Source organism: Guillardia theta, assembly GCF_000315625.1.
Source record: "Guillardia theta CCMP2712 unplaced genomic scaffold GUITHscaffold_137, whole genome shotgun sequence".
Taxonomy (NCBI): domain Eukaryota; class Cryptophyceae; order Pyrenomonadales; family Geminigeraceae; genus Guillardia; species Guillardia theta.
This window is the reverse complement of record NW_005434537.1, coordinates 20,574-48,455: the sequence shown is the minus strand read 5'-3', so window position 1 is coordinate 48,455 and position 27,882 is coordinate 20,574. Positions and strand designations below refer to the sequence as shown.

The 27,882-nt window shown below is 58.2% G+C and overlaps 23 protein-coding genes across 23 annotated transcripts; 9 read left to right on the top strand and 14 right to left on the bottom strand.

Moving 5' to 3' along the window:
* Positions 1-21: 21 nt before the first annotated feature.
* Positions 22-936, bottom strand: GUITHDRAFT_118931 (hypothetical protein; the record flags this gene model as incomplete). The annotated part of the gene is made up of 1 exon (XM_005821813.1): positions 22-936. The coding sequence occupies one exon, from the start codon at positions 934-936 to the stop codon at positions 22-24; it is 915 nt and encodes a 304-aa protein (XP_005821870.1).
* A 68-nt stretch (positions 937-1,004) lies between these two features.
* GUITHDRAFT_118930 (hypothetical protein) lies at positions 1,005-1,862 on the bottom strand (the record flags this gene model as incomplete). Its single annotated transcript, XM_005821812.1, has 1 exon — positions 1,005-1,862. The coding sequence occupies one exon, from the start codon at positions 1,860-1,862 to the stop codon at positions 1,005-1,007; it is 858 nt and encodes a 285-aa protein (XP_005821869.1).
* Positions 1,863-1,921: 59 nt separating this feature from the next.
* Positions 1,922-2,464, bottom strand: GUITHDRAFT_80213 (hypothetical protein; the record flags this gene model as incomplete). Its single annotated transcript, XM_005821811.1, has 1 exon — positions 1,922-2,464. The coding sequence occupies one exon, from the start codon at positions 2,462-2,464 to the stop codon at positions 1,922-1,924; it is 543 nt and encodes a 180-aa protein (XP_005821868.1).
* Positions 2,465-2,767: 303 nt separating this feature from the next.
* Positions 2,768-3,097, bottom strand: GUITHDRAFT_118928 (hypothetical protein; the record flags this gene model as incomplete). The annotated part of the gene is made up of 1 exon (XM_005821810.1): positions 2,768-3,097. One exon carries the CDS (start codon positions 3,095-3,097, stop codon positions 2,768-2,770), a length of 330 nt encoding a protein of 109 aa, XP_005821867.1.
* A 136-nt stretch (positions 3,098-3,233) lies between these two features.
* Positions 3,234-3,863, top strand: GUITHDRAFT_146891 (hypothetical protein; the record flags this gene model as incomplete). The annotated part of the gene is made up of 1 exon (XM_005821809.1): positions 3,234-3,863. One exon carries the CDS (start codon positions 3,234-3,236, stop codon positions 3,861-3,863), a length of 630 nt encoding a protein of 209 aa, XP_005821866.1.
* Positions 3,864-4,189: 326 nt separating this feature from the next.
* GUITHDRAFT_146890 (hypothetical protein) lies at positions 4,190-8,178 on the bottom strand (the record flags this gene model as incomplete). The annotated part of the gene is made up of 4 exons (XM_005821808.1): positions 4,190-5,509; positions 5,741-7,261; positions 7,487-7,534; positions 7,639-8,178. The coding sequence occupies 4 exons, from the start codon at positions 8,176-8,178 to the stop codon at positions 4,190-4,192; spliced, it is 3,429 nt and encodes a 1,142-aa protein (XP_005821865.1).
* Positions 8,179-8,496: 318 nt separating this feature from the next.
* Positions 8,497-9,117, bottom strand: GUITHDRAFT_146889 (hypothetical protein; the record flags this gene model as incomplete). Its single annotated transcript, XM_005821807.1, has 1 exon — positions 8,497-9,117. The coding sequence occupies one exon, from the start codon at positions 9,115-9,117 to the stop codon at positions 8,497-8,499; it is 621 nt and encodes a 206-aa protein (XP_005821864.1).
* Positions 9,118-9,221: 104 nt separating this feature from the next.
* On the top strand, positions 9,222-9,572 carry GUITHDRAFT_118923 (hypothetical protein; the record flags this gene model as incomplete). The annotated part of the gene is made up of 1 exon (XM_005821806.1): positions 9,222-9,572. The coding sequence occupies one exon, from the start codon at positions 9,222-9,224 to the stop codon at positions 9,570-9,572; it is 351 nt and encodes a 116-aa protein (XP_005821863.1).
* A 61-nt stretch (positions 9,573-9,633) lies between these two features.
* GUITHDRAFT_118922 (hypothetical protein) lies at positions 9,634-11,049 on the bottom strand (the record flags this gene model as incomplete). Its single annotated transcript, XM_005821805.1, has 1 exon — positions 9,634-11,049. One exon carries the CDS (start codon positions 11,047-11,049, stop codon positions 9,634-9,636), a length of 1,416 nt encoding a protein of 471 aa, XP_005821862.1.
* Positions 11,050-11,237: 188 nt separating this feature from the next.
* GUITHDRAFT_118921 (hypothetical protein) lies at positions 11,238-12,512 on the top strand (the record flags this gene model as incomplete). Its single annotated transcript, XM_005821804.1, has 3 exons — positions 11,238-11,574; positions 11,716-12,184; positions 12,233-12,512. The coding sequence occupies 3 exons, from the start codon at positions 11,238-11,240 to the stop codon at positions 12,510-12,512; spliced, it is 1,086 nt and encodes a 361-aa protein (XP_005821861.1).
* A 153-nt stretch (positions 12,513-12,665) lies between these two features.
* GUITHDRAFT_118920 (hypothetical protein) lies at positions 12,666-13,283 on the top strand (the record flags this gene model as incomplete). The annotated part of the gene is made up of 1 exon (XM_005821803.1): positions 12,666-13,283. One exon carries the CDS (start codon positions 12,666-12,668, stop codon positions 13,281-13,283), a length of 618 nt encoding a protein of 205 aa, XP_005821860.1.
* Positions 13,284-13,314: 31 nt separating this feature from the next.
* GUITHDRAFT_146885 (hypothetical protein) lies at positions 13,315-16,054 on the bottom strand (the record flags this gene model as incomplete). Its single annotated transcript, XM_005821802.1, has 3 exons — positions 13,315-13,386; positions 13,418-13,555; positions 13,730-16,054. 3 exons carry the CDS (start codon positions 16,052-16,054, stop codon positions 13,315-13,317), a joined length of 2,535 nt encoding a protein of 844 aa, XP_005821859.1.
* A 93-nt stretch (positions 16,055-16,147) lies between these two features.
* On the bottom strand, positions 16,148-17,162 carry GUITHDRAFT_118918 (hypothetical protein; the record flags this gene model as incomplete). The annotated part of the gene is made up of 2 exons (XM_005821801.1): positions 16,148-16,680; positions 16,727-17,162. The coding sequence occupies 2 exons, from the start codon at positions 17,160-17,162 to the stop codon at positions 16,148-16,150; spliced, it is 969 nt and encodes a 322-aa protein (XP_005821858.1).
* A 769-nt stretch (positions 17,163-17,931) lies between these two features.
* On the top strand, positions 17,932-18,414 carry GUITHDRAFT_118917 (hypothetical protein; the record flags this gene model as incomplete). Its single annotated transcript, XM_005821800.1, has 1 exon — positions 17,932-18,414. One exon carries the CDS (start codon positions 17,932-17,934, stop codon positions 18,412-18,414), a length of 483 nt encoding a protein of 160 aa, XP_005821857.1.
* Positions 18,415-18,478: 64 nt separating this feature from the next.
* Positions 18,479-18,979, top strand: GUITHDRAFT_118916 (hypothetical protein; the record flags this gene model as incomplete). Its single annotated transcript, XM_005821799.1, has 1 exon — positions 18,479-18,979. The coding sequence occupies one exon, from the start codon at positions 18,479-18,481 to the stop codon at positions 18,977-18,979; it is 501 nt and encodes a 166-aa protein (XP_005821856.1).
* Positions 18,980-19,019: 40 nt separating this feature from the next.
* On the bottom strand, positions 19,020-19,736 carry GUITHDRAFT_118915 (hypothetical protein; the record flags this gene model as incomplete). Its single annotated transcript, XM_005821798.1, has 1 exon — positions 19,020-19,736. One exon carries the CDS (start codon positions 19,734-19,736, stop codon positions 19,020-19,022), a length of 717 nt encoding a protein of 238 aa, XP_005821855.1.
* Positions 19,737-19,820: 84 nt separating this feature from the next.
* Positions 19,821-20,879, top strand: GUITHDRAFT_118914 (hypothetical protein; the record flags this gene model as incomplete). The annotated part of the gene is made up of 1 exon (XM_005821797.1): positions 19,821-20,879. One exon carries the CDS (start codon positions 19,821-19,823, stop codon positions 20,877-20,879), a length of 1,059 nt encoding a protein of 352 aa, XP_005821854.1.
* A 91-nt stretch (positions 20,880-20,970) lies between these two features.
* GUITHDRAFT_118913 (hypothetical protein) lies at positions 20,971-21,504 on the bottom strand (the record flags this gene model as incomplete). The annotated part of the gene is made up of 1 exon (XM_005821796.1): positions 20,971-21,504. One exon carries the CDS (start codon positions 21,502-21,504, stop codon positions 20,971-20,973), a length of 534 nt encoding a protein of 177 aa, XP_005821853.1.
* A 60-nt stretch (positions 21,505-21,564) lies between these two features.
* On the bottom strand, positions 21,565-22,059 carry GUITHDRAFT_146882 (hypothetical protein; the record flags this gene model as incomplete). The annotated part of the gene is made up of 1 exon (XM_005821795.1): positions 21,565-22,059. The coding sequence occupies one exon, from the start codon at positions 22,057-22,059 to the stop codon at positions 21,565-21,567; it is 495 nt and encodes a 164-aa protein (XP_005821852.1).
* A 123-nt stretch (positions 22,060-22,182) lies between these two features.
* GUITHDRAFT_118911 (hypothetical protein) lies at positions 22,183-24,325 on the top strand (the record flags this gene model as incomplete). Its single annotated transcript, XM_005821794.1, has 3 exons — positions 22,183-22,398; positions 22,594-22,644; positions 23,195-24,325. The coding sequence occupies 3 exons, from the start codon at positions 22,183-22,185 to the stop codon at positions 24,323-24,325; spliced, it is 1,398 nt and encodes a 465-aa protein (XP_005821851.1).
* A 242-nt stretch (positions 24,326-24,567) lies between these two features.
* Positions 24,568-25,490, top strand: GUITHDRAFT_146880 (hypothetical protein; the record flags this gene model as incomplete). Its single annotated transcript, XM_005821793.1, has 2 exons — positions 24,568-25,061; positions 25,085-25,490. The coding sequence occupies 2 exons, from the start codon at positions 24,568-24,570 to the stop codon at positions 25,488-25,490; spliced, it is 900 nt and encodes a 299-aa protein (XP_005821850.1).
* Positions 25,491-25,545: 55 nt separating this feature from the next.
* Positions 25,546-25,914, bottom strand: GUITHDRAFT_118909 (hypothetical protein; the record flags this gene model as incomplete). The annotated part of the gene is made up of 1 exon (XM_005821792.1): positions 25,546-25,914. One exon carries the CDS (start codon positions 25,912-25,914, stop codon positions 25,546-25,548), a length of 369 nt encoding a protein of 122 aa, XP_005821849.1.
* A 501-nt stretch (positions 25,915-26,415) lies between these two features.
* GUITHDRAFT_146878 (hypothetical protein) lies at positions 26,416-27,832 on the bottom strand (the record flags this gene model as incomplete). The annotated part of the gene is made up of 2 exons (XM_005821791.1): positions 26,416-27,018; positions 27,116-27,832. 2 exons carry the CDS (start codon positions 27,830-27,832, stop codon positions 26,416-26,418), a joined length of 1,320 nt encoding a protein of 439 aa, XP_005821848.1.
* Between the last annotated feature and the right edge of the window lie 50 nt (positions 27,833-27,882).

The window sequence follows — 27,882 nt, the reverse complement described above, 5'->3', positions numbered from 1 at the left end:
TGTAATTTTATTTCAATGAACTCAACGACACTGCGAGAAGATGAGCACATCGATGGGCTCGAAGGGCCTGCCGCCGTTCACCACCCTCCCGAAGACGCGGATGCGGTCGCCATACCCGCAGCCGTCGTAGAGGTAGGGCTTCGGGTAGATGATGTTCTGCTTGTACTCCCGGCTTCCGATCCTTCGGTCAAGGTTCTTGTAGAGCTCCGGGTAGTTGCCGTACTCCCGCATCTCGTGGTAGTCCTTCCGCTCCCCGGCCTTCTCGCCAATTCGGATCGGATCGGCGTTGTAGAAGTCGGGGTTCGCCTCGGTGATCAAGTTGACATTCGCTGGATTGGAGTTGAAGGCCCCGTTCCGCCTCCTCGTCCCGTCATCCTCGAACATGATGCTCTCGAAGTCGAAGTACCAGTGGACGACGTCGCCCGTGTAGGCGTGGAAGTGGCCATTCATGACGGTGGCGAAGCCCGCGACCAGGACGGACCCGATCGTGTCCCCAAAGTTCGAAGTCGCCCACGCCTGGGTCTGCGCCACCCCCTGGAAGGTAAACTGTGGGAGGTAGAACTTGAAGTTCGGGTCTCTGGCGGCGCGGGCGATGATGTTCTCCCGGCTCTCCTCGAACTGCTCCACTGTCTGCGCGTTGTAGACCGCCCGGATGAGATTCCGGGTCTCTGGGGTGATGAAGCCAAGCGTGGTCACCACGGGAGGGTAGGCCGTCTTTTGCTTGAACATCATGTTGTTGCTGGTGTTGTAAGGGATGCTGCAGCACAGCGCGAGCTCGTGCTTGTGCATGCAGTACAGCATCTTGTCGCGGTGGACCCGCTCCCTCGTGTCCTCGGTGGCCAGCATCCGCAGCACGTCCTCGGACACATGGCACTGCAGGATGTGCTTCGGCCCCGAATGCACCTGCGTGCCCGTGATCTGCCCCACACTCGCCATATCTCCCGGGATGCTGTCCCTTCAGTCTTAAATACCTTTGATTTTGCATGGATGTAAAAAGCGATGGCCTACACGAAGGTGTTGGACAGGAAGATGTCGATGGGCTCCCAGGGCTGCCCCCCGTTCACGATCCTGCCGATCACCCTCACCTTGTCCCCGTAGGCATAGTTTCTTCGGTCCCGGATCTTTCGGAAGGGCTTGATCAGCGCCACGTTCTGCTTCCCCCGGTTCGCGTCCGCGTGCGCCCCGAACATGCGCTGCTGGTAGAAGTGCTCCCTTCCGCCGATGGGGTACCGGATACGGTGGTCCATCCCAGCAGGCACGATCCGCTTCCCGTCCGGGTCGAACTCCTCCGATTCGAAGTCGAAGTACCACTGGACCAGCTCCCCGGTGTAGCAGGGGAAGTGGCCGTTCAGCACCGTCATCATCCCGCCAATCAGGACGGAGCCCACGGGGTCGCCCGTCAGGTCGCTGGCATAGGCGGTGCCGACGCTGACACCGACGAAGTCGAACTTGAAGGGGAAGAAGTGATCCACCCCATTCCTATCGTAGACGATCCCCTCGTCCTCGTTCTCGAAGGAGAGGTTCCGGTAATACAATCGGATGGCCGTCTTGTGCTCATCCAGAAGCTTGTCCCCCAGGGTGGTGATCACGGGAGGGTAGGCGTGCTTGACGAAGGTGCGCTGGAACGTCCGGTCTGCGCCCCTCACCACGTCCTCGTCCGTCATCAGCGCAACACTCAGGACGAGCTCGTCCTTCTGCATGGCGTAGCGGTACTTGTCATCGGTGAGCTGCTTCACCTGGTTCCCCAGCCGCTCAAACACCTTCCCGTTCACCTTGCAGGCGACGATGTGCTTCGCGGAGGAGTCGATGCGCGTCCCCGTGTACTGCGCGATGCTGTGCGCCATGTTTCGGGATGCAGGCATGTTCAGTGGTTTATATAGCGTTCTAAAAACAAGACAGGGACAACGCATACACCCTCACATCACTTCCATCCTATGGGCTGGATCTCGGGCGACTCCACGTTCCTGTAGTCGTTGTTCACGGCGGTGAGCCCGTAGACTCCGAGCAGCGCGGAGTTGCCCACCACCACGGTGGGGAGGACGGCCTTGCGGTAGTACTCGCTGTCTATCTCCAGGTTCCCGATGACGGTGTCGAGGGGGTGGACCTTGAAGACGTCGAGGGTGGTGTAGGACCCGTACGGGGCGCAGAAGTGGACATGCAGCTGGAAGACGCTGGGGAGGTAGTGGAAGTAGGCCATGATGTTGTGCCGCTTCCACTCGGTGTTGGCGAGGATGTACTCGGTGCACTGCACCCTCAGGCGGCGGAGCATCGGCAGGTGGCAGCCCCGCAGGTCGCGGAGGGTCTTCAGGCCCCGGTCCTTGACCACGGCCAGCCAGTTGATGGTCTTCCCGTCGTTGAGCGCGTGGGTGTCGGGGAGGAAGACGAACTCGGGGGTGTCGAGGAGGACGTTGTCCGTCTCCCGCTCGCCCCGGATCACCTCGTACACCCACTGCTTCCGCGGCATGTTCACCTGGTTGTCAATGAAGGACTGCATCTCCTCGCTGAAGGCGTGGGAGGGCTTGCAGGTCACCACGCAGCGCTCGTAGCTGCCGCTCCCGCGCTCCTTGGGTTTGAAGGGACAGTCGGGTGTATCCACCTCGTCTTTGATCCTCATAAATTGCTCTGCCTCCATGTCAATCCAACCCCAAACTCGACCGAAATCCTCAAGGCATGGTTAAATAAAGGGAGGGAGGCAGACTCTTCGTTTCGGAGCACACGGAAAACACGGCTTGCACTTGAAAGAACGGCTTGCTTTATTCATAGCACACTACTCCGAATCTTCCTGCTTATCCTCTACACGATGCTTCCGCTCGTCCTCGTACTTCTGCCACTTGCTGCTCATGATGGTGATCTGCGCCTTGGAGACGTTGAGGCGCTCCTGCAGGGCGTCCTGCCTCTGCTGCAGCACCTCGTCGGTGAGCCTGGAGAAGGGGCGGCGCGGCTTTGACGGCTTGGCGGTCGCGGCGCGCTTGGTCACCCCCTTGCTCTCGGACTTCTTGGCGCGGCCCTTGCTCGACTTCTTGGCCTTCACCTCGACGTCCTGCATCTCAGAGTCCATCGCCTGCTCTACGTGCTCGAGGATTTCGTCTTCGGTCATGACAACTCTCGTCCAGACCTGGGGAGTAGCTCCTGAAGTGCGCCCAGCTATACGCCGGGAGCTACTTTTTTTTCTCTCTCTCTCCAAAAAACGGGACACAGGAGCAAGGGGGGAGACAGGAAACGTTCCCTGCGAAATGGACGACCACTTCATTTACCCATCCCAAGCGACCTACCCCCACGGCGCGACGATGTGCACCCCGGCCTGCTACCTCCTCGCCTGCGGCATGCTGGGGGACTACGGCGTCCGCATCCCGCCCACCCGCGCGCAGATGGACGTCATCATGACGGTCGCCAGCCGGACGCAGAAGATCCTCATCGAGGGCAGCAACCAGCAGGAACGGCTCTTCTCTGTCTACCACGTCTTGGAAGCCATCGAGTCCCCAACGGGAGTGGGGGCGACCGAGGTGATGGGGACCGTCGACGCGCTGCCCGAGGGCTTCATCCAGGGCTTCGAGGACGATGGCGACCGCGGCTGCATCATCCGTGACCTCGGAACCGCCGTCCGCTCCCTGCGGCCCAACCAGGCCCTCCTCGTCACCGCCCACCACCACACGACGGCGCTGCTCAGGCCCGCCGGGGAGGACAGCGCCTTGTGGCACTTCGACCCGATGGTCGCAAGGCTGCTCCGCCTCCGGAACCCGGAGGAGGCGCTGCAGCTCATAACCACGACCATCCCTTCCAAGGAATACGCGGGACTACTAGTTTACCAAAAAGGAGATGCAAGAAGTACACCAGGCTCTTTGTCTACAGGAAGGCTGAGATGAGGGGTGGACCGATACTTTAAGATTTTAATTTTTTACTGGCTACAACGGGATACACGGGAGAAGGTTCTTATTCAAGCATCATCTCCCACAGGTCCATGTTGAAAAGGCGACACGCCGCTTCGAGGTCAGCAATCCTAACAATGTTTTCTTCATTAGGAAGCGCATCACGCTCGCTGATTTCTTTCACCCGCGCACGGAGATCATCCGGCACAAAACTCAGCATGCCCAAGGCTTCGGGCGTCCAGTTCTTAGATAGATACAAGGTAGTGATATCCATGTGTAGGATGACGATACGGACACGTATGCTTTAAATACAACAGAACGACTTATCCCGCAAACGGCCTCGGCATCAGCCCTATGGTGTTGCCCTCCACCCTCCAGCGGTTGCCGAGCTCCACGGCGATGGACCTTCCCTGGAACGCCTCCGTGACGCAGGGCGCGGAGAAGGAGAACTTCATGTTCAGCTCCGCGCCCACGGTCGACACCTCCAGCCCGCTCGGGTCGTAGTTCTTGGCCATCGAGCCCTGCACGCAGCGGATGTAGGGCCTGCGGCGGGACATGGCCAGGCCGACCCACGCCTCCGCCTCCCCGACCTCCGCCGCCGTCATCTCCCGCCGCAGCTCGTCGTTGAGCTGCTGCAGGTGCACCTCCGACTTGAGGTAGGCGCCGTTGTGCTTGCCCGTCAGCCTCCGCGCTTCGTCCGAGAGCGGCTCGGGGCGCATCCGCAGCACCTCCCGCAGGACCTGGTTCTCCAGGTGCTTGGCACTAACCTGCTTGGCATGGCGGAGGAGGTTGGCCGCCTGCGCGCAGACCAGGTCGTAGCGGTTGCTGCCCTTCCTCGTGTCGATCTGGTTCAACTCCGCGGTGTGGACGTGGGTCGACCAGCCCGCCGGCACCTCGCCTCCCGCCATCTTCACCACCGTGCAGCACAGGGCGTCGTTGGAGGACGGGCCGACGGGGAGGAGGACCGAGTCGAGCGTGTAGGTCTCCGCGCCCCTCCGCGCCGTGATGCAGTGGCGGACGATGTCCAGGCCGACCCTCTCCATGAGCCCGGACACGGCCCTGCAAGCCCGCGCCTGTGCCGCCCACTCCAACTCGTGCGAGCTGTTGCCGCGCACCATGCTCCTCGCGCAGACCATGCAGGGGCCGATCTTGGACTGGACCTCCCACGGGCCGAAGCGGTCCCCGGCCCTCGCCACCTCCGCAAAGATCAGCGCGCCCATGAGGTTGTTGGGCACGGGCTCCTCTCTCCCTTCTGTCTTCTGGATCTCCTCACCCTCCGAAATCCCGCGCAGGTGCCGCTGCATGGCGCTCCTCACTTCTTCGTGCTCTCCGAACAGACTGCTTCCGGGCGCCAGGAGACGGGAGAGCATCGCTCCGCTCGAGGCAAAGTCGTCCCGGCCCGGCACCCCGACAGGGAGCTTCATCATCGCGGAGCCCAGCACCCTCCCGCATCCGTCCGCCCCGCTCAGCGTCAGCGTGCTCCGGACCAGGGTATGGCAGTCATCCGCCCCAAGAATCCGTGTCCGCGGCTGCATTCCTCCCTCCGCAATCTCGTTCACGGTTGTCACGATGGCCTCGCTCTCGAAACGGTGAAGGTTATCCAGCTCGCCCACGTGCTTGTGGCGCTCTACCTGCTTCGAAGACTGCCTGTACGACATCCGGTCCACAGCAACCATGCGGCGCGGCTCCCACGTCCGTCCTAAATACGCTCAGCCCGCCACAGTAGTTCGCCCCACCGCGCGGAGGCGCTCGTACGAGGATGGCAGGGGGGGCCGGCACAGGAGAAGGCAGAGGAGGAAAATGGCGGCCCCTGCGAGGAGGATGACGACAACAAATCCTCCTCTGAATCTCCCCTTCACAGGCTCCACCCGCACCGTCATCTCCCGCACGTAGATGTCCATCCCCCACAGCCCGCGCACCTCCGTACTGTTCACCATCGCCACCCCGGACTGGAAGATCGAGTTCACCACGTCCCCAAGCGTCAACCCCTGCGAGTCGAGGTAGACGACCACCTCCAGCGCCAGCGCGTTGATCGGCGGGGGAGCGGAGAGCTGCCTTCTCGAGTGCGTCGACCCCCCTCCAACCGACATGGACACCCTCCCGGACCTCCTTGCGACGGGGTAGACCCCGATGTCCACCGTCGACTCCTGGTCAAAGACCCCCATGCTCTGCAGCCAGCTAGGGAAAGCGTACGGCTCCGACCGCTCATCCCGCAGGAACACCGTCTGCAGGCCGTCTATGGCAGTCCCGGGAAATTTCCTCTCATAAAGCGACCGCAGCGTCTGCATATAGACGCGCCACTCCCGGGCATACTTGGTGTCGCGCAGCTCCGCCACCGCCCGCACCCCCACCGCCCGGCCCGCGATCCCCGCCGCCTCCCGCGCGAGCCCCGCGCTCAGGTTGGCCGCCAGAGAGTCCAGCCAACGCGGCACAGAGGGTGCGGAGTCCATCGTCAGGTTCTGCGGCACGACCGCCTGCCCCAGCTCCAGCGATAGCTCCGTCGTGTTCATCAGCAGCCACAGGCTGTACCCCACCGCGATGCCGTCTGGGGGCGGGACCGCACACACCGCCTCCGGCACCGAGCCGTACCCCTCCCTCCGCTCCACCTCCAGAGCGTGCAGCGGGTAGCTGTAGTAGCCGATGTCGCAGAACCACTCGCACACCCGCTCCTCCGAACCCGGGGACTTGTACCTGGCCAGCCAGAACGAGTGCTCGGGCTTGGGCTGCTGCAGATCCACGCAATCCCTTACATCCTGGTAGGACCGCTTGTACAGGTCGTCGATGTCCCGGAGCAGCACCGCCTGGTACGGGACCCACGCCAGGTTCAGAAGGCCCTCCCCGCCGCCCCCCTGGAACACCGCCGCGAACCTCAGATCAATCACATACTTGTCGTTCTCGTCCAGATATTCTTTGCCGTATCTTTGCGCCTCTTCGTGCGGGATGTAGAGCGTCCCTGTCTGGAAGTCAAAGGCAATGTGCGAGGATGGCCGGATCCCGCCGTAGGAGGACAGCAAGGGACCCGCCAGCACAGCCGCCCACTCTCCAACGTGCTCCTCGCAGTCTGCAATTCCGGACAGCGCAGAATACAGCGCGTCGTTGAAGTACACGGTGGAATTCAGGAAGTCGCCGTAACAGCAATACCCTCTGGTCACCCCGCACCACGGCGCCACCTCACTGAAGAAATTCAGGCTCGGCCCCGTCGGCGAGCGCTGGTCAAGGAGGAAAGGCACGTACGGAGTGGCACCAGAGCCGCTCTCGAACGTCAAGTGGATCGACCAGACCCTGCTCGTGTAATTGTACTCCACGCTCGCGGCCGAGTGCAGCGTCGCCGTGCTCATCACGTTGACGCCCCCCAGCGTGGGTATGAAGCCCTGCGGACGGACCCCCACGGGCAGCTGACAGAGGGCCAACGCACAGAATAACCAAGACACGCGATTCATCCTTTTGAAGAAAACCTTCGAAGAACCCCTTTATACGAGGCCAAAACACACAGGTATTATTATCTACGTGATTTACTCACATACAAGAAAGGGGACTACCATCGATCCTACTTGCTCAGTTTTGCTTGGGCTTCCCGAAGTCTTGCCGGAACCATCCTAAATCGCTGCTCTAACTCATACCTTCGATGCATAGAAGGAACCATAACCATCGCCACAGCTGCTAAGACGCTGTAAGGAAGCATAGGGTCGTATAATGCACGGGGAACATTCCAGTCAAAGCCCATATTTTCTTTGGTGCGCCATGTTTGGTTACGCCAGAAGGTGTGGTTTACCGGGCAGAATTCCGGGGAATGGTATTGAACACGGTGGTCCTTATTCGGCATGACATACATACTGAACGCTAAGGTGTGGTTTGCCGGGCAGAACCCCATGGGAGGCTGCGCGTAGCGGTCCTGTTTTGGTATGGGATTGCCGCCGGGCTCGAAGAAGCCAGGGATATACATGCTCAGCGCAGAGTAGACGAGCATGGCCTTCGAGCCACCGAGTCCAGCGCCGAGGACCTTGACGGTGGACTTCATAAAGTTTACCTTCCACCTCAGGCTCCACGGCTGGGCCAGTCCCATGTATCCCGGGATGAACATCGCCAGAACGGACAGCAAGAGCATCATCCTCGCGGGGGTGATGCGGGGCATGGAGCCCTTGAGATCGGGCCAAGAAGGCATGGAATCCTTGAGCCTGGCCCAGAATGGCTCCTGCTGGATGGCATCCAGAATGATCTCTTCATGGTTATTCTCTAGAATCACTGGACGATCAAACCTCTGATCTGATGAACTGTTGAATGCAGGAAGCAGGTTCCGACGCACGGAGGACATGCTCGAAGATGCAGACGCACTGCGGAGTTGCCTGTATTCCTCGGTGGGTGGCCCAGAGAAATTTGTTACTGCAGAGCTGCTTGCAGACTCGGGAGGTGCAATTATATCAGAAACAACTGGCTGCGGTTCCACACTTGTTTCTGCACTGGACCTTAACTTCTTGTTCGACCCGTTATTTTGTGAACTGGGCCTTTTCCTCTTCATTGCCTGTGAAGGGTGATCCGGATCCTTGTTTGTAATACGTTTCGGCATAAGAGATGATGGCATATCAAACCAGGCCAACCCCACGTCGCTTAAATACACGCCACCCCGACACGTTCAAGCCAACCCCGCCTCCTCCAGGCGGATCTTGTAGGCGTGGATGCAAACGTTGAGCCAGTAGGGGCGGCGGGCAAGGTCTTCTAAGCCAACATCCAGGTGCTTCTTAAACTCATCCGGAGCTCCAGAGGCCCAGTCGGGGCTGTCCATCTTGGTCAGCCGGCACAGCGCGAGGAAGTGGTCGGCGGCGGCGGTGTTGACGGGGTGGGAAGGGTGGATGTCGGCCATGGGGGCAAAGCGCAGGTCGATCTCCTCGTGCATCGCGTACACCTTGGCAAGGTCGCGGAGATACCGGCACATCTCCTGGTACACCCGCTCCTTGGATGCGTCCGACCACTCCCAGGGCGGGAGCTCGGGGGAGCAACCCGTGTCGATGTCCTTCAATGCAGCCCTGAGCCTTCGTAGCAGATCCAGTTTCTTCCTCTTCATGGCATCCCTCTCCTCGTCGCTGAACGCCGCCGAGCTGTAGATCGACTGGCGGATCATCTCAAACAGCAGATCGAAGCCGTTCGTCACGCGGTCACCCCCGCTCTCCTCGTGGAGCGTCAGGACCGGCAGCGGCGCGCACTCCTGGCTCGCGATGAAGAAACTGATGAACTCCTCCAGACTGTTCCAGGACATACTTAGGAAAAATCAGCAACCCGCCACCCACCTTGCCCGTTCCTATCTTTTTTTCCAAATCATATTTAAATCGGACAACACAGCATCAGACACCGAAAACGACAATGTTCACTTACAACATTCCTATTGGAGGGTATACCTGGGGAGGTTATGGCAAGCGTAAGAGAACCGAAGTCCCGCTCACACCCAAGATGAACGACAAAGGCGAATTGCACTTTCGCTACGAGTGGAAATCTGAGCACTTCAAGATGAATTACGAAGACCGCATCCCGTGCAACATAAGGGTCAAATTCTTTGACAATCACATTCACATTCTCGAGGTCCAGCTTGCCCAACACACCCGCCTTGCCAACGCTACAGGCAATCATTTATTTGCCAACGATACCAGCAAACGGATGCAACAAGAGATCAAACGCTTTGAGGATGACAGCAAGAATGAGAAATTCTTTTACTAGACAGCGTCATATTCGACTCTTTGGTAGACCTACCCTTTCTAGATCTTAGAATAAATGGCCCTTAATCGTTATCCTCGGCATCCCTTCCTCGATTCGTACTCCGGCGCATTAGCCTTGCCCAGGCGTAGAACCTGACGAGGCCCTTCTTCAGTATTGGCTGCTTCTCGATGTCGTAGGTATCGGACAGGTCGGTGACGCGCACGACGGCCTCCTTGTAGGTCGCCTGGAGCACTTCCGACAGATTCCCGATGGGGTAGGACAGGAAGCACCCCCCCGAGGCCCTCACCTTGGCGGAGAGAGGGCCGCGGAGCATCTGCTGCATCTGGCCGCAGTTCTGGTCGACATGGTAGCCGCTCACGAAGCAATCATGGCTGATGCAGGCGTACATCACCGCGCCCTTGAGCCAAGCCGCGTCGGCGACGCAACTCCTCCTCGCCTGCATGTTCTCGAACTGCGAGATGCGGGATAGCGACGAGAACAGCGGACCCATCAGCCTCACCCTTCCCTCCCGCACCTCCCGCACAAGGCCATCCAATCTCTCCTTGACATCCAGTGTATGGGGGATGTGGCGCACGCTTCGGAGGACGGAGACGATGGGACCCTTCTCCCCCAGCCACTCCCGATGCCTCCCCTGCGTGTCCCGCAGGAAGTAACCCAGGTTATCCACTAGCAAGGCTATATCCTCCCGCGATTTCCAGACGACATCAGGGGCTTCGTCCACCCGCCTATGCAACAGGTCCCCATCCACCCACTCACAGCCGAACGGAAGCTGCAGGAATCCCTCCCTGTCACGGCGAAAGCGCGGGTTGCTGCCCCCACCCCGCTCCGTCGCAAACAGCGAGGCGCGGGAGATGTTCTCGACGATCGCCCACCGCGCCTGACTCTTTGCCAGCCTTGCGCAGGCGAAGTAGACATGCCACCCTCCCCCGGTGAAGCACACCAGCACGTGGCGCTCGGTCGCCTCCGCGGGCATGAAGCGCCGCAGCACCGCGTTCGCGAGGAGGCAGGTCATGAACGCCTGCTGCTTCCAGAAGGGCTCCACGCTCATCGCCGAGTCGATGTCCAGGCTCAGCACGCGGAAGGCGGGCGCGAAGCCGTGGGTCATGATCCGCTCCCGGTGGATGGGTTGGTTGTACTCACAGCCGAAGTGGAAGCTCCTGAGAGGGTCGAGGTACTTCCGGACGAAGGCCTTCAGGTCCGCCACTTCCACCTTCCGTATCTTCGACCTGTCTGTCTCCAGCATCACGTCCGCGCAGGTGACATTGCCCCGGAAGAACGTCTGCTGCACCACCCCGAAGAAGGGGGTCGAGAGGAGGCAGCGGTACAGCACACGGAGGCCGTGCTCGACGGGGTCCGCTGGGATAGAGGCGCTAGCAATGACTGAAGACTTTTCGGTGGGTATGATGAAGGCCTTCTCCTCCTCGGGATACTCCTGGAGGGGCTCGGCGGGAAGGTCGAGCGGATGGAGTGCATTCATCCTTTGGCAGGATGGTGCAAATGCAGGGAGATGGCTACATGGAGGCAATTAAAAAGACAGACCAGGGGAGTTTTTTTTTCGATAAGACATTTTATTTTTTTTTTTCGATGTCATTTTTTTTGACGGGGAGTTTTTTTTTCTAGATGGGTCAATAAAAAGCCGACGAACCCGGAACCACCCAGAAAACCATGGCCACGACCTGCATAGACCTGTGGAATCATGATATGAACGTCTTGAACCACTACAGTGATATTCTGAACAAGAATAACGAATTGGAAGATCCCTACGCGAGGGAGGCACTGAGAATCGAGAAGAGGATTGCCAGAAACAACATCCCCATCCCCCTTTACCGCATGCTGGTAAACGCGATCAACAACTTTCCAATGCTGAAGTACCACGTGAGGGCGAGCATCGAGAAGCTAGAGAAGATCCACGACTGTCTTTACCACATCAAGTATGAAGGAACCGAAAGGGACTGCATGAGGCGATCCGCCGAGATGATCCTGGAACTCTACGCCAAGCTAGGTTGGGAGGATCTTCAGGCGCAGTCCTATTTATCCGAATATAAAAAAAGGCTCTGAATCATGGACCGCCCCATGGCCTTCCTCGCCTACACCCAGTGCTACACCACCTTGCACGTCCACGGCAAGGGTCCAAGCTTCAAAGGGGTGCCAACCCCGGGGGCGTTGAACCTCTACATCAACGAGGTGGCGGACCACATCACGAATCCGCAGGTGGTTGCATCCACGGACTCAGAGACCTGGGTCCAGCTCAATCGTGATCGCCTGGCCTCCGCCCAATGGATCCTGACGCCGCGCCACCCCTACATCGGCGGCAACGAGCAGAGCATCATCGACTTCAGGGACATCGCCCCGCTCCGCCACAGGGCCAACGTCGCCTGCTACAAGATCGTGGGGAGCTACGCCAGGACCGTCACCAGCGCCCTCCGCCACATCCTCACCCAGAATTCGCAGATCAAGACTGTCATACTGGAGGGCATCGGCATGGCTCCCGGGTACCACCGAAAGTTCAACAGCAAGAATCCCAGAGACGTCTTCCCCAGGGAAGCGGCCAGGCGAGTCCGCGAGGAGGTGGAGGGAGAACTATTGAGATACGATGTCAATTACGAGTTCCGGTGAGCCGCTTATTTAAATGCGGCGGAGAAGTTCACACCACGCCAAAGCACTTCAAAGATGTCCATGTCCATCAAACGCACGCTCGACGGTATTATTTCCGCATTCAGCATGTTTAAGTTCGAGCTCATTTGCTTCAAAAAGGAAAATCGTTTCCATGCCATGTTGAACGACACCTGTGACAACATCGTCAAGATCGACGAAACAGCCACCCCACAGGAGATCCACAGCAAACTGGCTGCGGAAGTCGCCAGCATCAAGAAGGTGATGGATGAGATCGAGACCATGAACTTGCATATCAGCTCGCTGATTGACTTATTGAGCAACTAAGAGTGAAAGGTCTACTTCTAGTCCCGAGCTGCATAACTGTTGCAATAAAGTTCGTTTATTAATAATTCCCGTGTGTCAAAAAAAACAGAACAAAAAAAAAACAGCGGCCTATAATCGCGTGCGGCGCTTCCCCGCGCCCCTCCGCCTCCAGAGATGCCCATCACAAGCCGCCCCTGCTTCCACAACAGCTGCCCGACGCTGCTGAAGTGCTACTGCCTGGCCTTCTACTACATTCCCACCCTAGTCGAGGTGGGGGGCTTCCACTTCGACAAGAGCCCCGCCCAGAGCTACCGCCTCACGGTAGCGCAGGCCTTCCTCTTCCCGGCCGTCACGCTCTTCCACCTGGTGGCGTGCTTCCTACCCAGCCTGGTCTACACCTCGGGGGCCGACGGGAAGACCCTGGAGTACGTCATGCACTTCCTGGAGGCGTGGGTGGTGTACACCGCGCTGCTCGTCCGCCTGGTCACCCTGGAGCCCAGCCTGGTGGTGCTGCTCGGCTGCTTCTGCAACGTCCACATGCTCTACACCATGGCGACCACGCTGGATGGCATCGGCAGGAGGGTCATCGTCGGTGGGAGCATCGCGCGCACGGCAACAGAGCTGCTCATCCTCGTTCTCCCGGTCGCGCTAACCTTCGTCGGAGGGCACGTCAGGACACACCCCAAGGATCTCGTCCTCGTCGTCTTCACCCCGGAGCTCTACGGGATCGTCGTCGACGTATTCAACTCTGTATGTGACGGTATCCTGCGCGCCTTCACAGCCGCACCCTAGGGTATATAAAACGCTCCCACGGTGTAATTCTCTAGAAGATGAAGACAGTAACCATGCTCGCCGCCGCCCTCGTCGGACTCACACCGCTCCCGCTCTCGTACTCCTTCCAGACGCTCGGCACTCACCCCTCTCACCTGTCCGCCCCCTCCCTCCCTGTGCTCACCGCCCCTTCCCTCCCGGCCCTCACCCAACCGCTTTTTCAGCGCGTGCCTGTCTCTCAAACTCCCCTCCCGCTTCCCGTCCCTGAAGTTCCAGAGACGCTCACTCCCATCCTGCCAGTGGAAGAGACGGGAACAGCAGGGGAAGAAGGAGCGGGAAACGAAGCAGCGAGTCCCGCGGTCACTCCCGAAGACGTCCAGCAGACGCCGGGAAGGTCAGAGGAGGCAATCGAAAGAGAGGAATAAAAAAGACTATTCATAAAAACCCTAAAGATTCACAAAACTGACCCTGTCCTTCTTCATCAGACTCTCGCGCAGTCCCTTCATCGCGCACTTGTTCATCTGGTGAACAGCGATGATCTTCCCGCCCAGTGTCACCTGGTAGCGCTGCGCCTGGTTCTGCCCCACCCAGGCGGCGACCTCCGCGGCCTTACTAGGAGCAAGGACATAGCTAATCGGGATGGTGTCAGGGCCGTAGAGGCAGCGTCCCAGAGGGCGGTCGAGCTTCTTCCCGATCAGGGCGGTGCTGCTCTCGATCGGGGGCAGCGCGTAGCGCGCCATCAGCAGGGTCTCCTTTTTCTCCTCCTCCGTAAAGTCGATTTTGATACCGCGCAGGGAGGGGTCGGAGGTGCTTACCGCCTCGGAGATCGGCACCCCCGCGACGGAGTTCTTCACCAGTATTGTGTCCCCGATCGTCGACACCACGTGCCAGAAGATGCCGTCCAGCTTCCCGATGTGCATCCAGGGCTTCATCTCCCGCGACGGCGCCATGAGCATCGTGCACTGATTGTAGAAGGCAGCCTCCGTCAGCGGGGTGGGCGGTCCTCCCGCCGCCTGGATCTTCTGCGACACGTAGGCACTCGGCTGCCCAACCACCTCGCCCCGCCCCGCGAAGCTCTCGATCCTTACCGCCGTCGTCAGCTCCGTCAGGATGCGGTCGTAGCTGCTCTGGTCGTTTTCGGCAGAGGAGGAGACGACGGCGCTGCTCGGAATACTCTTGACGCTCGAATTCCCGCGGACGATCATTGCCGCGCAGTGGCCCGCGGGGTGCATGTTCATCGGCTTGCCCGACGCCGACATCTTCGCCGCCTTGGCCGTCATCAGCACCGCCCGCATGGAGGTGTCATGGATGTGCTCCCCAAACTCCCCGCACTGCCGCAGCACGCCCCGGAGCTCGTCGTCCGTCCACTCCTTTAGCTCGGGCTGCCCGCGGAGTGACTCGAGCACCACACCCGCGAACTTCTCCGGCTCCATGCGTTCGAGGTCGGGGTACTCGTCGTAGATCACCCCGCACTTGCTACTCAGCCTCACGCAGAAGCGGCGCATGTAGCTGAACTGAAGGATCGCCATGTGAGCCAGGTCCTCGCAGTCCCCGTGGCGCAGGCCCTCGATGTAGCCCCGGCGCTTCTTGTCCAGGTGGTTGAAGAGCGACTCCCCGGGGGTGCGATTCTTGATCCTGGCTCCGATAGAAGCTCCAAAAGCATCCCCCGCCCGCGCAGACCTCAGGTAGATATCCGAGAACGGCACCATGATGTCCTCGCTCATCGCGTAGGAGGGCACCTTCTCCTGCTCTTCACTATCTTCGTACACCTCGATGACGTAACCATCCCCCTCCTCCCTCTCGATGATTGGCTTCAGGTCCCGCGGCGTCTTCTCCGCCAATACGGGCTTGACGTCGCTGGCGTAGGTGAAGTCCGAGGCAAACAGCCCGCCGACGTTGGCCAGGCAGTCGGCCGCTGACCTCGCGTCGATGCGGTCGTGGAACGACAGCCCCGTCATCCGGAACAGGGACGAGGTGATGCCAAAGGCGTCGAGCGCCGTCGTCCTCGAGAGCCGGATCTTCTCCTGCATGATCACATCCATGTTCGTCAACAGATCCACGAGCGTGTTCCCGATGCTGCTCACAAACGACCCGGTCATCACCCCCTCCGGGTGCCGCTTGATCCCGCGCTGCAGCAGCTCCGCGTAGAAGCGTTGTGAGATCAGGTTCTGCCGCATGTTGTAGCGGTGGATGCGGTCCTGGCCCATGGGGATGAGCGTCTCCTCCATCGCACCAAAGGCCCGCAGCGCCGCCCGGTTCATCTCCCGGAACCTCCCCCGCATCCCCTCCGGCAGCGGCACCGCCTGCACCTTCAGCTCGACGTCGGGCTGGACAGGGTCGTACCCGATGCTCATCAGCGCGCTCCTGGGCTTATCCTCTTCGACGCTCCCGACGTCCCCGCAGGACACTTCCAGCAGGCCACGCAGCGGCACCCTCCCCGTCCCGACATGGATGTCCTTGGAGTTCGGCGGGGCGCCCATCATCGCCAGCTGTTCCGGAGAAGGACCGGGCGCCACCGCCATCAGCTGCAGGTCTCTGACCTCCGCCTCCGCCAGGTCTCCCGACACCACGAACAGCCCCTCCCCCAGCGGCACCGCCGAGTACGAGTTCCGGCAGCCCACCCATGCCATCGCGTGCTCAATGATGTCGTGCTCCACGCCCTTCCTCTCACACACTATGCGCACCGCTCCGACGAAGGGCATCTTTGCCCCCTTCACGTTCAAGATTTCGTCCTTCAAGTCACTCCCTGCCGCACCCGACAACCTCGCACGCACGCGGACCCTGGCCGACATCTTGGGTGCTAGGCAAACAAGCGATTTATATACATGCATAGAAGGGGTGGTGGGGGCGATGGAGACAAAACATCCTTGCTTTATTCCAAAACACTAGCACTCATCCTCGTGATCCTTCCTCTTCCTCCCCGTCTCGGGCTCCCTTGCCTCCACCTGCGGCACGCGGTACGATAGCATGCCACTAACGAAGGAGACCACGCCAAGGTTATGCGGAAGGACACAACCCGAGGGAGGAGAGGAACGGTACCCACGGGCCCAGGCCAGCGCGCTCCCGCGAAACTCCTTCCAGCTCCCGGCCTCCAGCGCAGCGCAAGGCACTCCCTCCGCCTCTGCCAGCGCCTCCGCCCTTACCCTCCGCTCTACCTCGTGCAGCGCTTCGGGCATATACTGCGGATCGGCGATGCCCACGCAGCACACCTCCAGGGTGGTGTCAGGCGCCGTCGACGGGGCTCCCGAGCTCATCACACCCGAATGTTGCATCTTCGTCCTCCTCGCCATCCCATTCACTGCCATCACGTTTAATACATACCCGCACGCTGCTATCCCATTTCGTCCACCCCAGCGCTTTCCGCACGATGTAGGCGGTGTTGGGATGGCGGAAGACCGGAGAGCTATTGTTGACGTCCCTGAACCAGCGCAGCACCACCCTCCGGATGAACGAGTTCACCTCACCGCCGCACTCCTCCAGCGCCTGACGCAGGTGCTCGGGCAGCACAGCGGCGCGGTAGTAGTTCACCACCCGCTCCTTCCCCACTACCCTCTCATCAAGGAGGCAGGAAAGAAGCCTCCGCATGTTCCGCATGTCTGGGCACGCCACCTCCCCGGGAGCAAGGGAGAAGCAGATCAGCCGGTCGATCAGGAGGTACACCTTCCGCTTCCCCACGCTCTGCTCTGCGTGCTCGTTGCTCGGCACCGACCTCCGTATCCAGTTGATGCAGGCCGTGCAGGCCGTCAAGCGGTAGTTGGGATCCTTCCTCGCCCCCGCCACCTCTCTCACCGAAGCCCAAACATACGGCGTCTCCCGCCAGCGGTTGTCTAACATGCACTGAAAGGTCCGCGCCGTCTTGCTCCGACGACCATCCCCCGTTCCGAGAAGAACCCCACACATCACACACACCTCATGGGAACGGAAGCTCTCCCCCGTCAGTGAGCTCACCACCCGCATCGGCTGCTCCTTCCCCTCCATGGCGGCAGGGAGCGGCGGCGCGGGAGTCGACGGGCTTGAACGCGGGAAGCAAGAAAAACAAAAAAAAACAGGGGTGGTTTACCACCCCTACTCCCTGTGAATGGGATATTTGGGGGTGGGGTACTCACTGGTACTAAATTAAGTAATTATATAATACTTATACAGCCAGGCCTCCCAGGGAAGGCCCCCCCCCTGGCCAGAATCTGGAAACCGTTAAACCGTTAAACCGTTAAGATTAACGGTCGTATATATATAATATATATATATAATATACATATATAATATACATACTATATATATTACTTAATGTATATAGTACTAATTAGTACTCTGTGATTCTCTGTTACGCTCTATGTATTAGTACTATATAGTACTAATGTATATAGTGTAACAGGGTTTAACACAGTACTAATTAGTACTATACATATTAAGTAACATATATAGTATGTATATTATATATGTATATTATATATGTATATACATATATAGAACCGTTGAAATTAACGGTTTAACGGTTTAACGGTTTCCAAATTCTGGCCAGGGGGGGGGGCCTTCCCTGGGAGGCCTGGCTGTATAAGTATTATATAATTACTTAATTTAGTACCAGTGAGTACCCCACCCTCTCCTTCCCCTCTAACCACCCTACCCCCATCTAAGCATCCAAAAATATGTCCAAGGCACTCGCTCGCCAATGTTCGCTGGGAGCAAGCGATGTGAAGATATGAACCTGGTGGAGGTAGCCACAATGACGGTCATCACTGGTCTATTCATTACTGCTCTGCTTACCGGTGAGGGCAACGAGACTGTGGCAGCGGTGAGCTACCTGCAGTGGCTTCTGTCGATGGTGATGTTTTTGGCGCTGAGTGTCGAGCGGGACGAGCATAACGAGAGGATCACTAGCGTGTACGAGTCGGTAGGGAGGATGTCCACGCTTCTGGTGGAGCAGCTGGCGAGGATATTCCATGATATCGACGCTATGCTGAAGAGGGAGGAGCTGAGCAGGGAGGATGCGCTGCTGAAGGTGCGGCAGGAACTCTGCTCCGTCATGCAGATGGTGATCTCCGAGCCCCACCGGACGAGCTTCGCCCTGCCGCAGCCCGTCGACTTCATGCTCGACGAGTTCGTCGCCCAGAGGGTGCAGGAGAGGGTGGCGCAGGAGATGGATAATGTTTAATGAAAAAAAAAACAAGAGCTTTACCTCCTCGGTCACAAAACTTCTTTCTCCTGGACCTTATCCCATGCATGAAAGAATCGCCATCTGCGGGAGGATGTGCGCGGGGAAGACGACCCTGGCGTCCAACCTCGAGTGGGACCATGGCTTCAAGAGGCTGAGCTTCGCTGAGCCCATCAAGCGCTACGCAGGGGAGATCTTTGGCATGACGGGCAAGGACCGTGCGCTGATCCAGGATTTTGGGCAGAAGATGCGGGAGATCGACAACCGAGTGTGGATCAAGCTGATGGAGCGGAAGCTTGACTCTCATCCCGATCAGAGGGTGGTGATCGACGATGTGAGGTTCTGGGATGAATTCCTGATGCTCCGGGACCGGAAGTTCTTACTGGTAAGGTTGGACGTCGGGAAGGAGGAGCAGCTCAGTAGAATTAGGAAGGTCTACGGGGACAAGGCAGAGAGTCACATTCAGCGGCTCCAGCACGAGTCGGAGGGCTACGTCGATGAATTCCCCGTTGACCTAACTTTTTCGAGCTGTAGCGATGCTCTACACTACCTTTGCACTCCCTGATTCGCAGGCGAGGTCTGTATGTAAATAAATATGCTCGTGCTTAAGATATGGGTACCAAAGGCACTTCTACTCTCTTTTCCTCTTCCAAATCTTCCTTGGGATTATCTGCGTATACCATGCTGGAAGTGACCTGCGGGACTTCAACCATGGTCTGTTTCCGGGATGGAGCCTGCAGCGCGGAGGGGAGGAGGTAGGAGGCGGTGTCATCCTCGTCGATCTCAAGGAGGGCCTTGAGCTCCTCTTCGAGTTCTGCGTCGTCGAGGTCCTCCTCCCTCCCGAGGCGGGACGACATGAGGTCGGACATCTCCTTGGCGTCGAGGTGGGAGTCTTCGAGGTCGGACATGAGGGTGTCGACGTCGTCGATCTGCTTGTGTATCCCGAGGCTCTTCATGGCGGTGGCCGTTTGCTTCACGGTGGTGATGAGCGTCTGGTCGATCTCCGTGTTGTTCAGGACGTCGAGGTGGTGTTCGAATGACTCGCGCTTGCGTACGATCTGGGTGAGGCGGACGCGCTTCTGCTTGCACTTGAGGAGGAGGGGCTTCAGGGCCTTCATGCCGGCCGAGCGCTTGCCCTTGATCTGCTGCGTGAGGGCGGACAGCTCGCTGCCGAGCGCGTCCTCCTGGCCCCGCAGGTGGTCGATGCTGACGACCAGGCCGTTGATGGCCTGCGCGGTGACGGCCTCCTCGTCCCTGTACAACCCCGTCAGGCGTAGGACGCGTATCCACCCGGAGGCGAAGACGCCGATGCAGCCTGGCATCCCTTAAAAAGGGGGTTGTGTATTGCGAGGGAGCGGCCGGCCCGAGCCTATATAAATTCAGCTCAGGTGCCTGATCAAACGTATATGTCAGGCTCTGCGCAGGTTGCATCCTCGGTGGATCTCCGGGCGAGGTGGGGCGCTTTCGAGTCGGCGTGGGGCAAGCACAGGGACATGGCAGGGCTGTTCTCTCGCGGGGGGCTGCCCTCCAACACGGCGAGCAAGCTGAACCGGGAGGGGGTGGCAGCGTCCTGCACTCCCGCGGTGCAGGTCCTGGAGCCGGAGTCCCCGTTCGCGCTGTACGGGGTGACGATCAAGGCGTGCGGGGAGAGGAGGCCCTCCTTGCAGGTGGCGGGCAGGGCGTCCTCCGTGTTGAAGACCAACTCGTTCGTCTCGGGCTCTCTGCTCGAGCAGGACGCCGCGGACGTGATGGGGTCCTACGGGGAGCTGGGCAAGGCTTGGCGGTACGCCTCTAGGGCCATCCAGGCCCAGAGCCCCGAGGCCAGCGTGGTGCTCTCCTTCTGCTGCGACAAGGCGGCGACCGTGGGGACCAGCACCCGCTTCGCCTCCGTGCAGGTGCACAAGGGCGTGTGGAGCATCCCGGAGGGCTGCGAGCAGGGGTCGCTGAGGGTGCGGAGGTCGACGGTCTCGCTCGACGGCACCGTGCTGGCGGAGACGGTGAACGTCAGCATGCGGAAGCACCCGGAGATGCCCATCAGCTCCGTCACGCTCACCACCACCATGCTCGCGCCGGACGCCCCCTCCGCGGTGCTCTCCCACGCCGCCAACCCCAGGCTGCAGCAGGCGGTCAGGGAGGAGACGCCGGTGCAGTGCCACCTGGTGCTCGGCCTCCCGCAGCCCATCGCCTGCTACGGCGTGCCCGGCGACATCGTGGAGGGAGCGCCCGGCTGCCCCGTCCAGCAGGGCATTGCGGGGTTGGTTGGGCTGAAGACGCAGTGCAGGCTGTCCGGGCAGGGGTTCGGGCAGGGACCCGCCGAGGGCATCCTGACCCTCCTCAACCGCGAGCTCGGCAACGTCTCCTCCACCTTTGGGATCTGCAACGAGGACCAGCTCAAGGCCGCCGTGTTCAACGGGTCGGGGATGGATGTGGTGGTGGTGTCTTCGCTCACCTGCTTGCCGGTGTGAATGGAGTTGTAGGGGAGTTATTCTTCTTACGTTTAATGAAGCTTACTACGTGCGCATGCATGGACGCTACGGAACGCTACTGGAATTGGAATTAACGCAATCCCAGTGCCCTTTCCAGTTTGAAGTGCTCTGCACTCAATTTGCGCTCCTCCCTGCACATCTTTTTGTACTCCTGTTCGAGGTCGGCGATCTTCAAATTGTGTGCATCCTTGTCCTCTGCCTTCTTGGCCTTCTTCAGCGCCTTCTTGTGAAATTTGATGGCAGACTCCAGATCCATCACTTCCTTTTTGATCGTGTCAAGTTTTGGCTTGATGGCCTGGGATTGGTCATAAAAACGCAATTTTGCCTGCTTCTCGGATTGGTCGATCTGCTTAAGGTATAAACAACGACGCAGTGATTTCTCTTTGGTAATCAGCCTGCTGATCTGCCTGTTGCGATACATTCGCACTGTTCCGGAGACTTCAAGTCGGCGACTTGCAAGTTCGCTTCTGATTTCTTTGAGTTCTTGCATGGTTTTGTCTACAACAATCTGTGCCTCTTCGACCTGCTTCTGGAGATAGAAGCGGTATGGGGCGTAACACATAACGACTTGATGCTTGCGCGATCGAGATAATGGTCGAAACATATATCAGATCAGATGCTTTCCCAGAAGTCGGTTTTATTTAAATACATTACAAGAGCAAAACTAAAAACGTTCCGATGTTGACACCTGCACCCCGCACGCCCTGAGCGCCTCGACGATGGAGCGTACTATGCGGTGCTCGGAGTCCGGGAGGTGGTTCTCCTTGGCGGTGACGACGAGGTCGGCGGCGGGGAGGACGGCGATCTGCTGCTGCTCGTAGCTGTCGAGCGGCTTGTTGTCGAAGATGTAGGGGAGGTCGAGCTGGTCGCTCTGGAGGACGATGTTGCTTTTGTCCTGCCCCTCCCATTCGAACAGCCCGTGGTGGCGGTGGGGGAGCTGAACCCCAGGGGCTGTATCTTGGAGGATTTCAAGTGCCTCTCCCATCGTTTTGAGCGTCAGCCCCTCTCCTCTGGAATGAATAACGAAGACGGTGTGCAGGTTTGATCTGCCTACAACCCCCACCCCGGACTTGCTCTCCTGCTCCTGCATAATCCTCTCCGAGAGCGTCATGTGCATGGGGTGAAGCTGCGGCCAGCCCGTCTCCATCGCCTCCAGCATGCTCTCCTTTGCTGCCTGCCATGGGATGGACTGGGTATAACTACCTTTTTTTTTGGTTAAAAAGAGAGAGGGTTTGCCTTCGTACAGCCGCGTCGATGGGGCCTTGGTTGGTATACAATCAACATGGAGGGTACAATGGGAGACACTTCCGATCTGTACGGCAGGATCGCGTCCCTGGAGTTGAAGATGCAGAATATCCTGCACCGCGCCCACAATATCTGCACCTTCCTGGGCATGGAGCAGCAGCTCGACATGAAGTCGGAGATCCTGCGGGACTTCTACTGGATGTGCATCGACGAGGCGGCGGGGTTGCAGAGGCAGATCATGGATCTTATTAATGTGAGGGAAAGATTGGACAGGAAGAGGAGCCTGGGGGATGATGCGAGCGCATTGTTCATAGAAAAAAAAAATAAAAGCGTATAAAAAAATAAAGAATTACGAATGAACTTTAATCATTCTGACTACGCGTGCAAGTGCTAACGTCTAGCTCATTTGGAAAGCACCCTCGAGGATGCTTTGATGGGTTCCATACAGGTAATCGATGCCACGGAGTGTGCGACGAAGGTTCTCGAGCACGTAAAGGCGGTGAGCTTCTGGCACTTCTCTCTCATCGGTAGGGAGGGGAAAACGCTCCTCAATGATTTGCCGGACAAAGCATGGAAGCTCGTTGTATTGCGAGTCGTACACAATTGAACTCGGTGTGACGTACAAATTGCTCCATCTGGCCATGAGTTTGTCCAGTGCAATGACAGCCTCGGTACGTTGTTCAGCAGAAAGGATGATGTTTTGAAACATGATTGTTTTCAGGTGTAGGTTGCATCGATATTACTCTTAAATATAAAACCAGTTTCAGCGCAGCGTTCATAGAAAAAAAATAAAAAAGGAAAACTAAAAAAAACTAAAAAAAACAACTAAAAAATCCCCCGCTTATAAAAGGCGGGACGGGCCGCGGATTTCCGCACCCTCCCACGCGCCTCCCGCCGCCATTGCATGGGACCCACCGTCTTGTACACGCAAAGGGAACAGCAGAAAAGTTTTGATCCCAGAAACCAGAGATCTTCGAAGAATGTTTTCATCTTCAACATCTACCGAACCTTCCACGTCGTCCAACGACCCGCCGTTTCCTTCCTCCAAGGCCTCGCCTGCATCTTGCTCGCCTTGCTCGTCGCCCTCCAGGCCCTCCAAATCCTCATCATCCTCCACGCCTACGGTGCTGGACAGCGGAGGCCCGCCTCCCACCTCGCTGGAAGGGAGTGCTACCGGGATCTTGACCGTGCCTTCTTGCTCCACGGGAACTACCGGAGGGGCTCCTTTCAAGCTTCGACTCACCTCCCCGGAGGAGTGTGTGCGCCTCTTCCTTGAGTCGGAGCGGGTGGATGCGACGATGGTGCTCCTCGCGCTCGTGCCACAGAAGAGGATCTCGCTGGTGCCCTACTTTGTGCCTCCGGGTGAGGTCGAGAGCGTGAAGAGCGGGTGCCACGGCCTTCATCCCAAGTTTCCCGTGCGGCTTTTGGAGGTCCTGGGTGACGACATGGTCGACGGGGGCCTTGGGATGGCAAAGTTGGAGAGTCAGCCTTGGGTGCGTGGGGTCTACGCACGGCTATGCGACGCGCTCCCACCGGACGCCTGGTTCCCGTGCCCCCCGCCCATCCGTGTCTACTGCGAGGACATCCGCTGCCTTTGGCTCTATGCCCACGGGGACTGGGGTAACGAATCCCCGGACGTCGCGCTCCTCCCGCTGCTCAACGACATGGTGGAGTTCCTGCATGGTAGGCTCAGGCACCAGGTGTACGTGTTTGCTAGGTGCTGCATGCGAGGCTCGTCCGTGAGTGTGGCGCTCAGCGTGATGATGACCTCCAGCGACTGCGGGTGGTTTCGGGACTTTTTCATCGGTTTCGTGAGGGCCAAGGGACAGGCCGTGTACTCCGCCTATCCGGCCTTGAAGACCTACGTTGGGGACCTGGGGGTGCAGAGTCTAAGGGTCCTGGACTGTGTGATGGATCCTTCTGTGCGCAAGGTCAACGTCTATTCCTCCCCCTATACCTGCCCCTTGGATAGGAAGGATCCGTCGCTCGAGGTAGACCTGCGCAACGCGGGGGTGACACCGACAGAGATGGGCAGCTACCTGAGCTTCATGCAGGTGGACGCTTCCGGCTTTGCCAGCTCCCCTGCGATATCGATTCAGAAGAAAGGGTCCAAACGATTCAAGATTAGTAAGGCGATTGCTAAAGACAAGGAGAACGTCAACCCACACTGCCTGTTTTAAGTGCTATTAAGCCGTAATCCCTAATTATAATGTGTGCTAAGTACAAACACGAACAATACTTCCCGTTCTTGTTACCGCAACCTTCACCTTCATCTCGGGACGTCAACCTCCCGGGGCCTTAAATACGCTACTCCATGCCCCCTCTCGCTCCACGGATGCACTCGGTTTTTTTGTTGTGCATTTGTTGCTCCGTATGACTCCCGGGATGCATAAAAGCGATCGTTGTTCTTACCCGTTCCAAAATGCTCATCTGCGGCATCGCCAACCCGACGGGGGAGGGTGAGGGCTACAACGGGCTGCACCTCAAGGATAGCGAGATCGACGAGATCATCGCAGGGCGGGAGATGGTCGGCCTGCCGGTCAAGATCGAGCACAAGGGGGTGGGCATCGGGAGCGTCGTCTCCGCCTTCAAGGACCGGGAGGGGCGCCTGAACTGCGTCATGGAGCTCAGCCCGGACGAGGTGGAGGGCGCCATCGCGCAGGAGTGGGTGCGGGACAGGACCGCCAGCGAGCTGTCGCTTGGGTACGTCGTGGATATCAACCAGTCGGGCAGGGGGGAGGGCGAGCGCCTCCGCGCGGGGAAGAAGAAGGTCCTCGAGGTGAGCATCGTCAGGAAGGGCGCCAGGCAGGGATGCAAGATCTACGGCAGGGATGCCCCGCATTCAAATCAGTCCAATGCCTTCCCCGTGCCCTCCAGCGCGGAGATCCTCAAGGACTGGGGCGTGGCGTTCGGTTTGTGAGTATTTAAATGGATTGCAGATTGCAGTGCCATCTTGAAACGGATATGTTTACCATCACTAACAACGTCGAGGCACACCAGCCCCACCAAAAGCTGACTATCTTTCAGTTCAGTAAGCTCTATAACGAGCCCCTGTCCTCCATGGTCAAGCATGTCTGCTACCGCATTGAGATGCGCAAGCACATCAATGCGAACAACTTGAGGATCGTTCAGCTGAACAACATGCTCAGAGAGACGACCGAGAGGCACTGCATGGATCGTCTCCCCCTGATTCACAAGGCCGACTTCCACGAGCTCTACGTCATCGAAAATCTCCTCCGTGAATTCGTTCATGATCTCGGAAAGATCCGGGAGGAGGCCACGATCCTGGCAGAGGAGATCGTGGAGCTGGACGCGGCCCTGAACAGCACCGGACTGATGTACTAGGGTGGCTGGAGTAATAGGGTAGTGTGACCTGACTGTATTCACAATAAATCACGGTTCAGTTTGTCTCTCCGTCTCTCCTTATCTCTCCTTCTCTCTCTTTTTCCTCCCTCCTATCGCAGATCTCCTGGAAGTAATCCAGCCTCTGCTCCCGCATCTCCTTTTCAAGGTTGTACAAAATAGTTTCGTACCGCGCGACGATGGCCTTCATTGGGGCAGTGCCGCGCGCGTAGGTGAGGTCTGTGAGCACAGCCTTGGCCATCTCGATGTGGTACATGAAGGCGTCGATCGTGTTGGCGATGTTGGCGGCGCAGCCGATGGTGATGGGCATCGCCCTCAGTCGGAGGAACTCAGTGAGGAAGTCCTCCGCCATGCTGATGTGAAGGGCCAGGCCCTGTGCTGTTACCTCTGCAAGATCGGTCTCCATTCCAGCCTCCTCATGGAGAATTCGTCGAAGGGAGTCACTTGGTGCGTCGCGTGATGGACTGCATGGATATTCTGTTGTTGTGCAGGGAACGGACTCTGCGTCAGGACGTGGTTCCGGTAGAGGTACACCACCAGGCGATACAGGACCACCGAGAGGAAGATCGCAACGTACCCTCCCGTCGTCACACCCTCGAACGCTATAGTGAAAAGCTTCCATCCCGTTACCCAGAAGATCAACGCCACGCCGTCGTTGGCTAGATTGAAGGTGGCGAGGCCCAGGATCCTTGAAATAGAACCCCCCTCCCCCTCCATAAAAAAAGGTTTTTTTTTTTTGAAGGGTGGACGCACGTGTTTATATGCAGCCGCGTGCCGAAATAAGCATCGTCAAGTGATGCAATCGTCTAATCTTGAGTGTATCCAATGTGAGCTTGGTGATATAGTGAGCACAGAGTTTTATTACTTATCGTACCACACATTTAGGTATACTAATTGTACCACACATCTAGGTCTGCTTATTGTACCACACATCCACATCTACGACCTCGTGTGAAATGCTCTTCTCGATTATCAGCTTGAGCAGTTCATCAGAGCTGATATGGTCGTGCTGATTATCGCGTTGTGTGTAGGGTCGAATGTAATGGACTGCATCCGCATGCTGCATCGTAAGCTGTCTGTCGTGGTAGACGTCAACCACGAAGCTGAAGTGGTTGCATGTGAAGATGGGGGCATGCGAGTAATAACACCTCCATTTGTATGGGTTCACCCGCTCCCATAGATGGCTCTGGATTCCCTCGCTCGCGGAAGGTGTGATGATTGTGTCTGCAAGCTTTGCCTTCTCGACTGCTTCTTTGAGCTTGTCGACAGCGGAGTCCATGTGTTTGTAGACGTACTTATGATTACTTTCTGGATCAGCGTCCATTGCAGCCTTGGCCTGGGCAAGTTTTTCGCCCATCTCGGCGAGCTTTGCGGCTGCGAAGGCGTAGAACGTTTCGTTGCAGAATGTCATGATGTGCATGCCTCTACCGTCACCTTTGCAGGCGAGCTTGACCTCTGGCGGTGAGGATGCGACCTTCAAACGTTTGCTCGAAGGTTCTTGTGTGGTATTCTGCATATCATATATGACTTTGGAGAACATGTTGTAGTTGATGAGATTGTTTGTGTTCGGTCTTAAATATTAGACCATGTTTTTATAAATTCCACACAACTGGAAACCAAGTATCCGGCGCTTGCATCAGCTTTGGTGACTCCTGTTTAACGGGTGGCAGGGGCTTCGTCCTCTTCGGCATCTCCACGCCCTGCCTCCTGGCGATGCGCTTCTCCTCCGACCGCCTCTTGGCATCCCGCAGGCTCCTGAGTTTGATGCCTAGGACGCGCTCATTGGACCCGACGAAACGCATGTAGTACTTCCCATCCTGCGTGAGTAGCGTCTTATCGGTATGGGAGGTTATCATCCTCCTCCTCCTCGCGAGGTTGTCGATCTTGCACTGCAGCGGGGTGTCGATGCATAGGGAGTTGAAGATGTTGCTCATGATCCTGAGCGCCCTTTGGGTATCCAGCGCCGACTGCCGTCTCGTGCCCTTCATCGCCCAGCGCTGCTGCATGGCGGATATGACGAGGCTTGCAATCTTGTCCTCGAACTCTCGTGGTTCGGGCTCGGTGCCTTTGTCCTCCTTGACGAAGATGTGAAACTCTATGATATGAAACTCTATGCCGTTGACGGTGACCACGGGGATGCTGCAGCCCTCGTCGCTGATGAAGAGCTGCTTCTCGCGGAGCAACGCAAAGGAGCCGTCCTCGATCGCCTTCCGGAAGAAGATGTCGGGGAGAAGGTCGGGGAAGGTAGACGACTTGATCGTGAAGATGTGATCCTTGGTGAGCTTCATCGTCACCGGCTTGTTTAGGAGATCGTTGATGTCCATCGCGGGAGGGAAGCGGGAGCGTGGGAGGGGAGCGTAGAATGTGGACAAAG